This window comes from Taeniopygia guttata, chromosome 1 (genome assembly GCF_048771995.1).
Source record: "Taeniopygia guttata chromosome 1, bTaeGut7.mat, whole genome shotgun sequence".
In the NCBI taxonomy this organism is placed as follows: domain Eukaryota; kingdom Metazoa; phylum Chordata; class Aves; order Passeriformes; family Estrildidae; genus Taeniopygia; species Taeniopygia guttata.
The window spans coordinates 43,018,563-43,033,238 of record NC_133024.1 but is presented as its reverse complement, the minus strand read 5'-3'; the positions used below and the strand labels follow the sequence as shown (position 1 = coordinate 43,033,238).

The 14,676-nt window shown below is 37.0% G+C and overlaps 1 protein-coding gene across 4 annotated transcripts in view; it reads right to left on the bottom strand.

Moving 5' to 3' along the window:
* ATM (ATM serine/threonine kinase) overlaps positions 1 to 14,676 on the bottom strand; it is a 58,004-nt gene that overhangs the window by 8,614 nt on the left and 34,714 nt on the right. For all 4 annotated transcript variants that reach the window (XM_030270356.4, XM_030270368.4, XM_072927657.1 and 1 more), the window contains exons 41-54: positions 14,408 to 14,496; positions 14,210 to 14,312; positions 12,957 to 13,105; positions 11,867 to 11,971; positions 11,237 to 11,356; positions 10,125 to 10,359; positions 8,604 to 8,771; positions 6,602 to 6,721; positions 5,025 to 5,242; positions 4,101 to 4,308; positions 3,364 to 3,477; positions 2,790 to 2,948; positions 1,515 to 1,653; positions 1,087 to 1,169 (exon numbers count right to left, since the gene is read on the bottom strand). In XM_030270356.4, the coding sequence (XP_030126216.4) occupies positions 1,087 to 1,169; positions 1,515 to 1,653; positions 2,790 to 2,948; positions 3,364 to 3,477; positions 4,101 to 4,308; positions 5,025 to 5,242; positions 6,602 to 6,721; positions 8,604 to 8,771; positions 10,125 to 10,359; positions 11,237 to 11,356; positions 11,867 to 11,971; positions 12,957 to 13,105; positions 14,210 to 14,312; positions 14,408 to 14,496 (2,010 nt within the window). The remainder of the gene's footprint in view (positions 1 to 1,086; positions 1,170 to 1,514; positions 1,654 to 2,789; positions 2,949 to 3,363; positions 3,478 to 4,100; positions 4,309 to 5,024; positions 5,243 to 6,601; positions 6,722 to 8,603; positions 8,772 to 10,124; positions 10,360 to 11,236; positions 11,357 to 11,866; positions 11,972 to 12,956; positions 13,106 to 14,209; positions 14,313 to 14,407; positions 14,497 to 14,676) is intronic.

The following is a 14,676-nucleotide window of genomic DNA, read 5'->3' as shown; positions in this document are numbered from 1 at the left end:
CACCTCATTGGCAGAGGGGATGTGGTACTGCACACTTCCACTAAACAAGCTGTGACACAATGTTAGCCTGTCCCAGTTAGCACTGTCCCAAGGAACTGCTCACATATAGCTGGGGAGCATTAGGCTCAGACTAGGCTGCAAATGTACCCCATCTACAGTCCCAAACCTGCTGCAGGGTATGGGATCTATACCTCAGCCACCCCCTGTATCCTCATGTCCCAGAGCAATACTACCCAGGAGGCTACACCACAGACCTGCAGACATTTCAGTCAGTCTGTACTGGAGAAGAAAGGCAAAGAAAAGAATGATCCAGTTGTTGCTCCTCAGCAACACCTGGGGCCAACTGGAGCCCTACTAACAGATGTTATTTAGCATGGGTGCCAACTTCTGGTTTCTGAAATCAAACACCTTTAAGTATAAAGTACTTATAATAAGTCACTTGACTTATGCAGCTTTATAGACATAGCCTGAGGGATTTCAACACGAGGAATTCTGGCCTTGCAACATTTAAACTTATATACTGGTCAAAAAAGCAACTCTACGCTCCTGAAATGGCGCAGTTTCCCAGGTGGAGCGTGTGGTATCAAAAGGTAAGTGCCTGTGCACCCATCCAGACAACTGCTTATGCCAATGGGAATGGATCATTCCCCATTACTGAATGGTAAAAGCATAGGAACAGCAGAAGAGACACGCCTATTAATTCTCGCACCTTTTATGACATTCACTTGCCTCCCTGAAACTCTGAGCTAGCACCTACAGTACAGGAGATTCACACTCCAAATCCCCTGTGCGAGTTAGATAGCTCACTATGATATCACCTTTTGATAATGAGAGACTACTCGGAGGTAACAGTGGCAAACTGTCTTTGTACAATAAACCACTATCCAGCACACATAATGCCTGGGATCAAGGTTTTCTAAGGAAACCATCTCACCCTGCACCTCCCCACCTGACAAGGAAGTATCTCCATACAGTGGACCTGTAAAACCTATGGGAATTGGATGAAGAGGTGACTGCCATTACAAAAGCTTGAAGATGATTCTATAATGATGGTATTATAGTGCATATTTTTTCAACTTCAGTCACCTTAATTTCCATGGTAGGAACAGCAACATCCTCCAAGTTCTTCAGTTTAATGATTGGCTGGTCAGCTGGAATATTTATTCCTTCTGTAATTAAGAGAAATTAATATTTTTAAATTCAGAGCTATGAAATATACCTGAATTGACAAAACTCAGCTTTGGGACACAAAACCTCACTGCATACTTATACTGAGCTGATGAAGATTATCTCAGGACAACTGGTATTTTTGGAGTTTCATACTAAGGATCTAAGCCCTACAGTCCAAGTAATTACTATGACTTTTAATCTAGTTATAGACTACAGTCATATCTATCAAAAATAGAACACAACGCTTTTAACTAAACATCAGTATTTAGAAATACACTTTTTAATCTGAGAAAATAAAGCCTATCTTCATTATTAAAACAAAAAACAGTTTCCCCAAGACTTACTTCTTTGAGATTTCCATGGAGTAGCATCTAAATTTGCTAATGTGATGTAAGCATCACAAAGTGCTTCAATGTCTCTAACCATAGGAGCTCGTCTTTTCCTTACAATATTCATTATCATGCTGGCAGCTTCCATTCTCTCCTAAAAAAACCCAAGGAAAACAAACATCAGATCTTGTAAATTACATTTTTTAATATTAAAGATGTATCATAACATGCAGTCAATTAAGTAAAATTGAGATCTGTCCTATGAAAACAGAGAAAACTGCAGGAATGGATAGCCCTTTGAGAGATGACATGAAATAATTATAAGGAAAAATTCTGTGCTGTCAAATCTGAGATAATGAGTAATGTAAAATATTATTGGCAATGGAGAGGGAGCAAACTTGTCCAGGCAAAGCATAAAAGACCTGAAAAAGTTATTCAGAAAAAACGATAGACAGGATTTTAGATGTTCTTCCACTGTCTGCCTGCTTCTTTCATTTCCTCCCAGCTGAAGAAAAAGAAAAAAATCTTGTATGCAAAAGACAGAAACCTGTCCATGCATTCCTTCTGGGCCTGGCTCTAAGAGACTTACTTTAGCATAATCCCAATCCTAATGGGGGGAATCAAAAAAGAACTACAGATGTAAGAGAAAGGCAAAAAAAACCACATAAAAATGTGGTGAAAAAATGTATCAGTGTGGGGGGTAAGAGAACAATGACAACCAACCTTGTCAGGCCTACAATGATGTGGGAAAGAAGGGGTAACGCTTTAGATGTGGGATGACTCCAAAGACAGGTTAAACAAAAAATAAGCAAAAACATTAACATGAAGCCACAGTTCAGTTCAGTATTACCTGTCAGCATGGCTTTTAACATATCAAGCACCAAAAGATACACTGCACAAGGCAAATTGCTGAGATGGAACATGCTACCACTCAAAGCAGAAGAAATACCCAATTCAGTATGTACTTTCAACAATAAAGCCATTCAAGTCTTTCTTGCATCTAAAATAACTTTTACAGAATGACACATCAGGGACTTTTACCACAAGAGTCTGCAATAATCAGGGCTATTTGTGGCACAAAACGTTATTTTGCTCAACCCTGTAATGATTTCTTTCAATAATAATTACCTACCTATGCATAAAAGGGGTTTTTTAATTATTAAAAGTACTGTTTCCCTTCTACTGCTTATTAACAAAAGTCTGCTAATGAGCTCTATTCTAAAATACCCTTTTCAATTTTTTAACAAAATTAAAGGATTGAATGTGATTAATAGAAGTTTTTGTAGTCACCACATCAAGCTGGGAGATCTCTTTTGGTGCATTTTTAATTAACTTATTTCTTCTTATTGTATCTGGTTTTGTGAGGCGTTCATCTTTGTCAGCATTAGCCAAAGCTAATATTATAAACAAAGCATGATGTGGATGATCCAGTGAAATTCGAGACATTAGCTGCCAACAAAAGAAAAAGATCCCATTATTGAAAACAGTACAGAAGAAAAAAACCCAATATTTAATTAACATTATTTCTTTTGAATTTCTAAGGTTCCTAAGATGAAATAAAAGGTAATATTTAAGACAGTATTTCCACAACTGAAAAAACACTCAAAGTAGATTTCTATAACTGCATAAAACTACTCTTATAGCACAAGAAAATTAATAAAGTTGATTTTTTAAGTTAAGAAATGAAAGAAGTCCCCAGTCCTCTTCCCCCATCACACTGATTTGGCATCACTCATTTTTAATACACCCTTATCACCAGTGTAAATTGTTTAGCTGTAACTGCTCAGAGGAAGGTGGATATTGTTTAGAAGTAGGCACTACCATGCCAATCAAGGTATCATTAGATAAGAAAAGTAAAAATTACATTATTCAGAACTTCATGAAATCCTAAACTATCCATCATCTTAGTTCCCATTCGAGCAGCCAGCTGGTACATCAGAGGCAAGAACTTGTAAGAAGGGATCTTCTGTGCGTTTTTCTGTAGGAGAGAAAACTCAGTTAGAGAGCTGTACTAAACTAAACTAGCTGTACTAAACCTAACAAAACCTGAAATAATAATAATAATAATAATAATAATAATAATAATAATAATAATAATAATAATAATAATAATAAGTATGAAATGAAGAATTATCATGGCTGTTTGATCAAGCAGCAATTTACTGAGTATCATATCATCTTGGCCCATGTCTCCTAAATGTTGCAAGTCCTTCACAGGAGTACTATTTTTTATTCTACCTTTCACGGCTTTTCACCTGGAAGTATATTTAATATAAACAAGAATCATGTACCTAAGGATGTTGAAGATGGGTAGATTCCAAAGTATGTGAAGAACAAGGGGACCACAGTAAACGATCATGAGATATGTTTAATCATACAGACTTGTCAAATTAAAATGCTAATTAAAGTTAAATTAAAATGCATTGAGAACTACAGGTCTCATTGATGAAAAAACTAGTTGATAATCAATGAAAACTGAAAAAAGCAAGTTTTCAGGAAAAGTTAAGGATCTACATAATTCATCTTCTAGAAATACAGGAGAGGGAGAAGATAGGTATTTATTTGCCAAAGCATTAGGAAAAAAATGGAGCAAACATATACCTTCATCATTTCATTGACTCTGTCAACTCCAGAATTTTCAAGCCAGAGGGAACAGAGTCGGAATATCCACATATCATGTTCTTCTCCACTTAGTAAACAGCTGATGTAGTTCTCCACTGCTTTACATAAGAAGCGATTACGATCCTCGGTCAGGGCTTGTATTGCTCCTTCATCCAGCTCTAGTTCTCGCTGAACCTTCACTGTGTATCTATACATCAACAGATGTCATGTTTAAACAACAAACTATTTCTTAATGAACTTACAGCAAGGCATTCCCTAGGTCTCTCACTTACTAATTTAACATTTTTTAAGTAGTTCTGTATGTACAAGCACAGTAAAATAAACAACTAAGAAACTGTATTGTGGGAGCTACTCCCTTGCTGTATGTGCACACAGACCCACTGCTGTAAGTAAACTTCCCATCTTCTGTCTTCTTGATTTAATCTCAATATTGGTATAAATGTGAATATCCAGTATAGATCATTTGTGTAAAGACTTCAGTTTCAAGCAGCTGAAGTACATCCTTTTCTTCTCACTTGCAGTTGGTCTTACAAAATCCTTAAGAATTCTTTATTAAATTTAATTCTACTCTCTCACTAAATGTGAAATAGAGAAAAATGCCAACTCATTTATTTACACTATGCAACATTCTTGTCAAATAAACTGAACAGATCCAGGGAATACACATGAATTCCAGGCCATGATCATCCACACTGTGTCCTTGGCTTAGTTTTGGCCCACACCATGGCCATGTCCAGGCACAGTTTGGAAACCATTCACAATAAGCACTGTGCACTGGCCACTGCTTTGTGGAGAAGGGAAAATACAGCTGTACAGATGTGACCCACACTGCACCTGCTGTCCAGAGAGTACAGCTGGAGCCTGTGACAGCTCCATAGTATCCACTCTCCATTTAATGCTCACCTGTTGGTCTGAACTCTACGCTCCCTGATCAGACCAACCTCCTCTTTGGCCTTCTTCAGCAACGCCTGTTTATTTTCAAACTCTGAGGATTTCATGTAATTCTCAATTCGCTGGTACTGATTATCAGAGAAACGAGCCAAGGAGAGGAAAGCCTTCATCTTTCCTTTCTTCAGCTCATCACTGCTGTCACCACTGTGGCTTGCAGCAATTTCCACAGCCTAAAGAAGAAGTTAAAATAATGGTAAGATCAATAATCAGATAAATAGCGCTGCATAAAACTTGATGAAACTCTATTCTCACAGAAAAACAGAATGGTTGAGGCTGGAAGGGACTTAGGGAGCTCATCTTGTTCAACTTCCTCCCTGCTCAGGCAGGATCATCTGCTTGAATAGATTATTTAATACTGCCTGTGATGGAATACATATGCATACAACATGACTATAACAGGCTGAATATTTTTCTCCTAAGTGAATTTAATCTTTGAGAAATGTTTCAGTGTAACCTGTCAAAAAAGATTATCCTGTATGAAACAGCTTTAATAGCCATACAGGAATTTTCCATGCTTATCTATCTTTTACAGTAACGAGCCATGAAGTTTTAAAATAATCTTAAAGCCTTGTATAATAAGATGGTGAGAGAAAAAAATAGAAGACAGTCCAAAAAGTGCCAAAAGTAAAGGAAATTATATATGAAAGTCATGGACTCAAATAATCAAGAGTGAAGAAAGTATAGAGATAGCAACAGAAAAGGCAGCTATGTTGATTTTCACAAATTCACATGAAATAAAGAAATGTGGAGTTGGCAAATATTAATACAAACAGTTCTATTATTGGCTAAAAGTTTAAAACAAAAAATTAAAGCAATTTGAAACACTAGACCAAGACTTTGCAGCATCTCAGGGGTGACCTTATCACTGTCTACAACTGCCTGAAAGGAGGGTGTAGCCAGGTCAGGCTCTTCTCCCAGGTAATAAGCAGTAGGACAAGAGGACGTGACCTTAACGTTAAGCTGCACCAGGGGAGGCTCAGGTTGGACATTAGGAAGAATTTCTTCACAGAAGGAGTGACCAGACACTGGAGTGGGCTGCCCAGGGAGGTGTTGTAATCACCATCCCAATGATGAGTTTAAGGAAAGACTGGATGCGGCACTCAGTGCCATAGTCTGGTTGATGTGGTGGTGCTGGGTCACAGGTTGGACTCCATGATCTCAGAGGTGTTTTTTCCAACCTGTTTGATTCTGTGATTCTCTGAAATACAATGGCTGTACTGAAAAGCTGGTGAGTGAATAATCTCTCCTGAGAAGCAAGAGGCAGGGATAGGGAACAGGAGAGGGAAACTAGACTAGCAGTTGTAATCACTGCCCTTCTAAGCCAATAAAAGACATTTCACTGTGATTCTGAACATTTAACACGATTACAGTGTTACATAATACAATGTGAAACCATAATATTCATATAAGAAACCATATTTTCAATACAGAAAAATAAAGACTGCACTGAAAAATCTACTTGACATTTTAACACTGTATTTTAACACAGCATTATCTCACAGATTGTATATTTCAAAGATTAGATGCACCTTTTCTAAGTATTTCTGCATGATGACTGTAGGGTTTTCCAAGCATGTTTCCGCTAACCAGGTTCCGCAGAGCCTCAGGCACTCTGTATACATCAATTTCAGGTGAGGATCGTTCTCAACCTTTGAAAAGGCAAGTTTTGGGGAAAAAAAAATACGGAAGGAGGCATCAAAAAAAACCCATCCTTTACATATGAGGTAGGAAATTTCTAAAGCCTTTAAACACTGAATAGAATTCAATCACTGAGGCATCCACATTCCATCCACATATACAGCAGTCAGTAACCTTAAATCTCATTCATATTCTACATAAGCCAAAAAGGAGAGTGCACATTTTAAAATACCTGATAGTTTGAACAATCAAAAGCAGAATAAACCAATGACAAAATGTAATAAAAAATTTTAAAATCATTTATAAATATCCCCATTTAGTCTAGAGTACCATAGACAACTCCATAGGTAACAGTCAGAAACCACAAAAACCATGTGTGATCATCAAATTCTTAAGACAGACTTCTACATGGAAACTTGATTAAAAGCGTTTTGAGAAGATGACAGAGCACGTTTCCAGAGGACTCTTCCCCAGACTAGATGTTCAGCTTTAACTGTAGAGTAGGATAAGTTTGAAAAATACTTCTAATATAGGGTACATATTAAAGACCAAGATGGCACCATTGACTGTGAAATACGTATGTGAACATCATATGCTGTGAAAACACAAATTCTCCTTACATAGACAGGGTAAATGTAAGGAAGGCTAAACGTTTTGGAGGGCCTCATCAACTGATTCATAGAGAGATTACAAAAATCAGAAGAGCAGCCACTTTTGATTTTGCCCTGGTATGTATAGAGAACTTGGCCCAAAATAATTCAGCATTTCTGAAGTATGATATTCCTTAAGAACATACATGGATTCAAAGCAAATGGTTTATCCTTCAGCAACTCTCAAAGAATGCCATCACAAGTGAACATAAAGGTATGGACATAGAGGCTTTTTTACCGCAGTGGTACACACAGTCAAGTTCTAGTCAAGTATTTGTAGACCATATTTTAACAAACATCATCCTGAGGGATCCGTAAAGGCTGGATTGATGGGCCAAAGCCAACTGCATGAAGTTCAGCAAGGTAAGTGCCAGATCACAACAACCCCAGGCAGTGGCTGGGAAGCTGCCTGGCAGAAAAGGGCCTGGGTGTGCTGGTTAACAGCAGCTGAACATGATCCAGTGTATGCCCAGGTGGCTGAGGTGCCGATGGCACCCTGGCCTGGATCAGCGCTGCTGTGGCCAGTAGGAGCAGGGCAGTGACCGTCCCCCTGTACTCAGCACTGCTGAGGCCACAGCTCCAATCCTGTGCTCAATTCTGGGCCCCTCACTGCAAGAAGGACATTGAGGGGCTGGAGCGTGTCCAGAGAGGGGAAGTGGAACTGGGGAAGGGTCTGGAGCACAAGTGCTGTGAGGAGCGGCCGAGGGAGCTGGGGGTGCTCAGCCTGGAGAAAAGAGGCTCAGGGGGACCTTACTGCTCTTTAAAGTTGCCTGAAAGGAGGGTGCAGCCAGGTGGGGCTGATCTGTTCTCTCACATAAAAAGCAGTAGAACAAGAGGAAATGGCCTCAAAATGCACCAGGGGAGGTTTAAATTGGATATTAATCACTAAAAGGATTGTCAAGCATTGAAACAGGCTGCCCAAGGAAGTGGTGGAGTCACCATTCCTGTTTAAAAGGGACTTGAAAGACATGTACATGTGGTGTTTAGGGACATGGTTTAGTGCTGGACTATGAATAATGAATTCTTACATTTGCCAATCTTACAGACTCACTTTGAAAACCCCTACCAAGATTTGCTAATAGAGTTTTTTTTTGCTTTCAGACATTTTGAGAGTACAAACCAGATTAAGTATTTAATACTGCAGACAGGCTTTTAATTTTCTTCTGTGAGAAAACTTCTGAAAGTGGAATTAGGATCTTAAATAATTTAATTCCATTAAGTTTATACATTATGTAGCACATACCTGAAACCAATCTGCATCTAATTTTTTTATCATTGTTTTAAGTATATTCAGTGCAAGACTCTCTTCCTTTTTAGCCCAGAAAACCTGAGCTTCTTCAAGTTGCCATTCAGAAACTCCATTTCCATTTGGATTGTGTTGTTTGATTTGAAACATAGCTCTTTCCGGAAGCTGAAATTGAAAAAAACAATAATGAACAATTCTTTAAGTAAAATATCTGTATCTCACAGCAAGTTTTGTTTTTAGACTCTCTCTCCATTTTCTCTATTTGTGCGGCATAGTCTGCCCATCCAAATAAAAAATTTATTTGCAGCAAAGATGTGAAATTATTTTTCTATATACTTGCAGAAATCCTGATTTGCAACAAAAATAGACTGGAATCAAATCTCACAAACTCTAAAATACAGTACCTATATTTAACATTTTAAATTGGAGGTAGAGAAATTCTATAATCAGTACCTACTGAAAAATGGATTTATAGCTTAGCAATTACTATTACATTATTACATACATTATTACAGATTACAGAAAAATAATTTTAAAAATGGCACCACCGTATACTAATTCTTCAGCATGCCTACATCTTCACACATATCACTGGTAAAGTACCATACTCACTACTTAGTAGCACTGTGACAGCACAAGGAGCAAGCTGTGCTTTTAACAAAATTGAGGCTCTTACAGGACACTCACTGCCACAGTGTTGGTGGCTGGTCAGGCATGAGACTAAAATATCTGAAATCATTCTCCCAAACAGCTTCAGAGGCACTGAGTAAAGTGTCTCTGCAAATACATGAAATCAAAGACAGCACTGTTCTACTGAAATCATCCCTATTCATAAAAAGAGTTAGAACATTCCTGAAATCAAAGTTTAATTTAGTTTTGCATGTGTGAAGTGTTAAACACCTTTCTAGGTTCTGTATTTAGCTGGAACTATTTTCTGTAGAGATCCTTGGAGGATACTGTTGCTCTGTAAATTCTTGTGGCGTAACTCATCCAGATGCATCACCTAGAACAAACCAAGGCTGACTCTGGACCTTAAAAGCATCAGCAACTGAAAAATCCACTGATAGTGCAAATCCCAGAAAGTCATTCGCAGAAAGAGATTTACTGTAGTGCAATGGTGTTTTGAGAGTACAAAACGTTGAAGACAACACTAAATACAGAGATGCAATGAAGTTATCTCTGCAGTTTTACTCTGGAACCCTACAACATATGATGCAAGTGAAAGTTGGATATGTAAAGCTGCACCAAAATGAGAAACACAGCTAGAAGAGTATTTTTCCCTAAAAATGTCATTTTTCTATTATCTACCTCATTCCGTGGGTTACACTTACAAACAAAATTCAAAAAACATGCCCATAAATACAATTTATTAATAAATTCTATATCATTTAAGTCTCAGATTGATTTATTGAATAAACATAGAATACAGTTAATCATTAGTATGTTTTAAAAATGAAGCTCTTTTATAAACTAAAAAAACCTAAACATCTGTTCCTGATCTTTCCTGAAATTTGTTACCTGAGTATTTTTAGCAGTTCTTGCCAATCTAGAGAGCTCCACTAGATGCTTGGTCAGGAGGTCTTTAATACATTCTCTTTTGGTATTTTCACTCTCCTTTTCAAGCAAGATTTCCAAAATTACAGTGCGCAGAGCCATGACAGGTTCCTGGAAATGGAAGTCGCTGTCTTTGAGAAGCTGTGACTGTCTCTGCCATTTCAAGTAAACATCATTCAGTTGTTGAGCAGTAACAGATCTGCAATTGTTCCCAAAAGAAAAAAGACTTGTTATTAATTCTCACTAAATATCAGTGAAATGCAAGATGAGTAAAAAGTAAACTGCTGTTCAAAATCTACACTTCAAGAAATAGACATAAAACCCTACAATGGTAACCATACGCAGACTAAACCGGAAACCTACCAGTTTTAATAAACATGAAGTACAACAACACTGAGAACTACTCCTCTGTAAATATTCTTGATTAAGCATCAAAAACTTCTGTTAAAGGTACATCAGCAAAGGGAATCGCACTCAAACAAAGGGCTGCTGAAAAGACTCTAGGGTGATTATTAGCTACCAAACTGACAGAACTATAGCAGAGAAAATTCACTGTTAATAGCACTACAGACATAAATACCTTCCTGTGATTAAAAAGCAACCTTAAGACTTTAGGAAGAATACTGATGGTAATAGAGGTCCATGAAGAAAATTATTCAAACTGAAACAACTTTCAGTAAAGCTACGGATGTCACTAGGGAAATCAAAAACAGTTTTAGAAAAGAAACCAGAAGAGGAGGACTCAGTGACTTGAGTAAACCAGAAGCTAGGAGAGATGACTGCTGCCTCGGAGTATGAGGGAACTCAATATAAAGGAAAGAAAACAATTATCTAAAACACTATATTGGCATGATATCAAATAACTCAAACTAGACTGCAAATTAAGCCAGTCTGGAAATAAAGAGAATCTAAAATTGTCTTCACGTAGTGAAGCTAAAATCCTTGTCATTTTCAATATGAAGTTTGAGATGTTGATGAATAAAATCTGTTGAGGTCATTTCAAGTTTTGTGCTAGGCTTGATTACTAAAAATCCTGAAAACTGAGGAAGTGGTCTGAAACAATCTCAAGAAATCACCTGGAGAACAGCAGACCTGCATTTTCCAACTCTCCAATTAGCTGTAGTCTGCAAAGGGTTGGGTATAATGAATAAACAGACTCAAGACTGCCCTTGCACAGCTCTTCTACTTCATTCACTCTATGGATTTAACAGAAAAATAGTAGATTATTTTTATTTAATATCAGCAAGTAATTCCAAATACTCATAACATAGTTTCCATACAGTGAACAGAATTTAAACAACAAAACTCTTCAGTCTAGAGTTACTGTGTACTACCATTCAAATTCAAAAAAATTAAGTTTGTCAATAAATGAAAACAGTAAGGACACAGAAACTCCAAAATCAATGTGATAGCTCAGTTAAAGAAGAGCACTCAGCACTGGAATCCACTTAAGAGGTCCACAAAGTAAGACGTGTGTACAGGAAATGTATCTTCAATTAGCACACAAATCACATATGCACAGATGACAAATTGAAGTTAAAAAAACGTAGAGCTGCAGTCTGGAAGTAGTTTTTATCCTGTGCACAAGTCTTTATTTGAACCCATAAAACCCCCTGATAGTCCTTCATACATAACCTGTAACTACAAACAATACATTGTATACATCTCACTTTCTAACATCACAGTATTTGCATACAATTTGTTACCTGGCATCTTTAAGACTGTCATGGAAAGCAGAGAATTCATTGTCTCGTAGAGACTGAAGAGCATCATACAATGATTCATGGTACCCTGGACTTCCTGCTTCATCTCTAACAAATAAAACAAAAGTTAACATAGAATAAAATGAAAACCATATTTCTCTATAAAGTAGTCAACTTTGTCTTTGAAACAAATATTTTTAGTTGTGCATTCTCTGCCGCTAGATAGGTTGCTGTTTTGCACAATAAAAACAATCACACAATGCTTTACATTTAAATTAATTTAATGTTTTTATAAATTCCAGCTGTTCTTGTTATAGCTCACCTATACAAAGCTTGTTCTGATCATGGCATAGCATATGCCCTTCAACAGGCCATTTCTGAAGTTTTCCAGGTGTGTCTAAACAATGATCTTAAGATCGTGAGAAGAGAACGAGCACACAAAGAGTTTGTTCCCCATCCTGCTCTAAGAGTTTTAGGAGAAAAATTCTCCTGACTACTAAAAATAGATGTAGGAATTACTGAAGATCCCATCATGTGACTTGTTTTGCTTTTGCCAAAACATAGTGAGTCTCTTCTGTATTCCTCCTAAACTTGCAATGATGCAGCTGTACTAAGGAAGGACAGAGTTCACACTAGATCCTGGTCAGCCATAACCAATACCTGCTGTCATACATCTCTCCGAGACATTACTCCTTGTGGGGGAGTAGCCATGAATCAATACTGGTGTTTGCTTATCCAGGACTTGATAACCTCTCATGGCTTACTAAGTAATATTTTCCATGTTTTTTTATAAATTAAATACTAAAAGCTCTCTCTATACCTCTCTTGTACTTAAGATACAACTATTATATGAATCAAAAATGGAAAATTTCAGTTTAGCGTCACGAACAATCCTGTGTACCGTTTCACAGGAAGACAAAAAGCATTCCAACCAGACAAGTCTAAGTGAAAAACACTACTTTTCAATTCAGTGATTAAGATGAATTAAGTGACCTGCTTCACAGAAACTATATTCTAATCTTGTCTTTTCTTGCTTGGATCTCACCCTATTGCCTTTTGCCTAAAGAACTAGGAAAAAGATAAGGTGGTTTACTTGACAGAAGAGATGTGGCTCCACTGCATATTCCTCCATGCTGCCTGGTAGCGTATTTCCTGGAGTTCTGCACACCACTCACTGTTTTCATGTTCCAGCCCTTTTAAGTACATGGAAAGAGTGTGGCAAAGCCCAAAATTCTGCAAAGCCTGGAATCAAGAAAATGACTCAAGATTGATTTTCCTCCTTTATTAAACTGAATTGGTATTTTTTAAAGGCTTTGTTTACTATTGGAAGCAAAGAACCCTTTGCAGAAAAGACAGGACCATAACTATTTCTAAACTCTACGTGTAAAATGAAACCTTTTTAATAAGACTACCAATCACACTATTGACATCTGCAACTCCAGGAAAATGGTTTTAGCCACAACTGTGGCTGGCATTCTTTGAAATAAATTTTCACACTGTACTTCAAATTAACTATCAGCACACATTTCTCCAGGCCAACATTCCTGGGTGGTAAGTCAAAATGAATTTTACTTCTTAATGAACCGTTTCTCCTGATGAGGATTTGAAAAGATTTTGTATAATTTCTATCTGTTTGAAGGCCATAATGTCTTTATGATTGTGACCAATTAATCAGGTTACATGTCAAGCCACTATGAAGGAAAAACACAATGGAATTTTAACAGCGATACTAAATAATTTGTGGTAAGAAATTAAAAATACCATAGTGAAATTAAATGAGAGGAAACATATTCTACATATGAATACATATGTAGAATATGAATACATATTCTACATATGAATATTAAACATATTCATACATATTCAGTGCTACATTATTATAGAACTGGTATTAACATTTTCAGGCTAAAAAAGCAACGCATTTTAAGGGTTCAAAATAACACCAATTCTTTTTATCTACTGTATCAGAAAACTACGGCTTCATAATGGAGAGGTTTAAAGAATGATATAGCAAAAACAACCAGTTGCATTACTTTCTATATCCTGTCATTTTAGAGGCTGGCCAAAATCTGGAATAATATTGAATATACTTATTTTTAAGTATTTCACACAATTCATTAGCCATGATGGGTATTATGGGTGAGTGACAAGAGGACCAAGAATCTTAATGTTTTCAGAACAAATACGGAGTTGTCTTATGTTACACAGTTTAGATGCCTATGACAATGGGCTAGACTTAATGAACAAAGAGATCACTTTCCTAAAACTATTTTAGACTCACTACAAATGACTCAATATGATGAATATCACTTCTTACACTCATTTCCTCTTATAAAATAGTATTACCTCTATTATTCCTGCCTGGCGAGTAGCTGGAGAGAGGCTTGTCTCAAGGTCATATGTTACAAGGGCTTTCTCCCATACTGCTTCATGCTCATATGTTCTTATCCTGTTGTAAGTGAAAAAGAAGTTTTCAATTTAAGTTCCTTACTAGTAAATTAAAGCAATGCCTCTAAAGAACATAAGAACATGAATAAATTATACCGTGCCAATGGCTGCAACATTCTTCCTCCACCACAGCCATAAAGGCTGTCAGGTTCTCCAATGCTTCTATAGATGTCCATGAGAACGTCCTGGAACATGCACCACAAAACAAAGAACTATTATTTTGGAACCAGCTCAAGTTAGTTTTACATAAATCATATCAGTTTATAAATGTTTTTACAGGTAACATCATTGCTTAATCTTCTTTTATGTAGTAGCTGAGCTTTCTATCATGACTGGGAAAAAAAGTGACGCAGTCTAGCCAAACT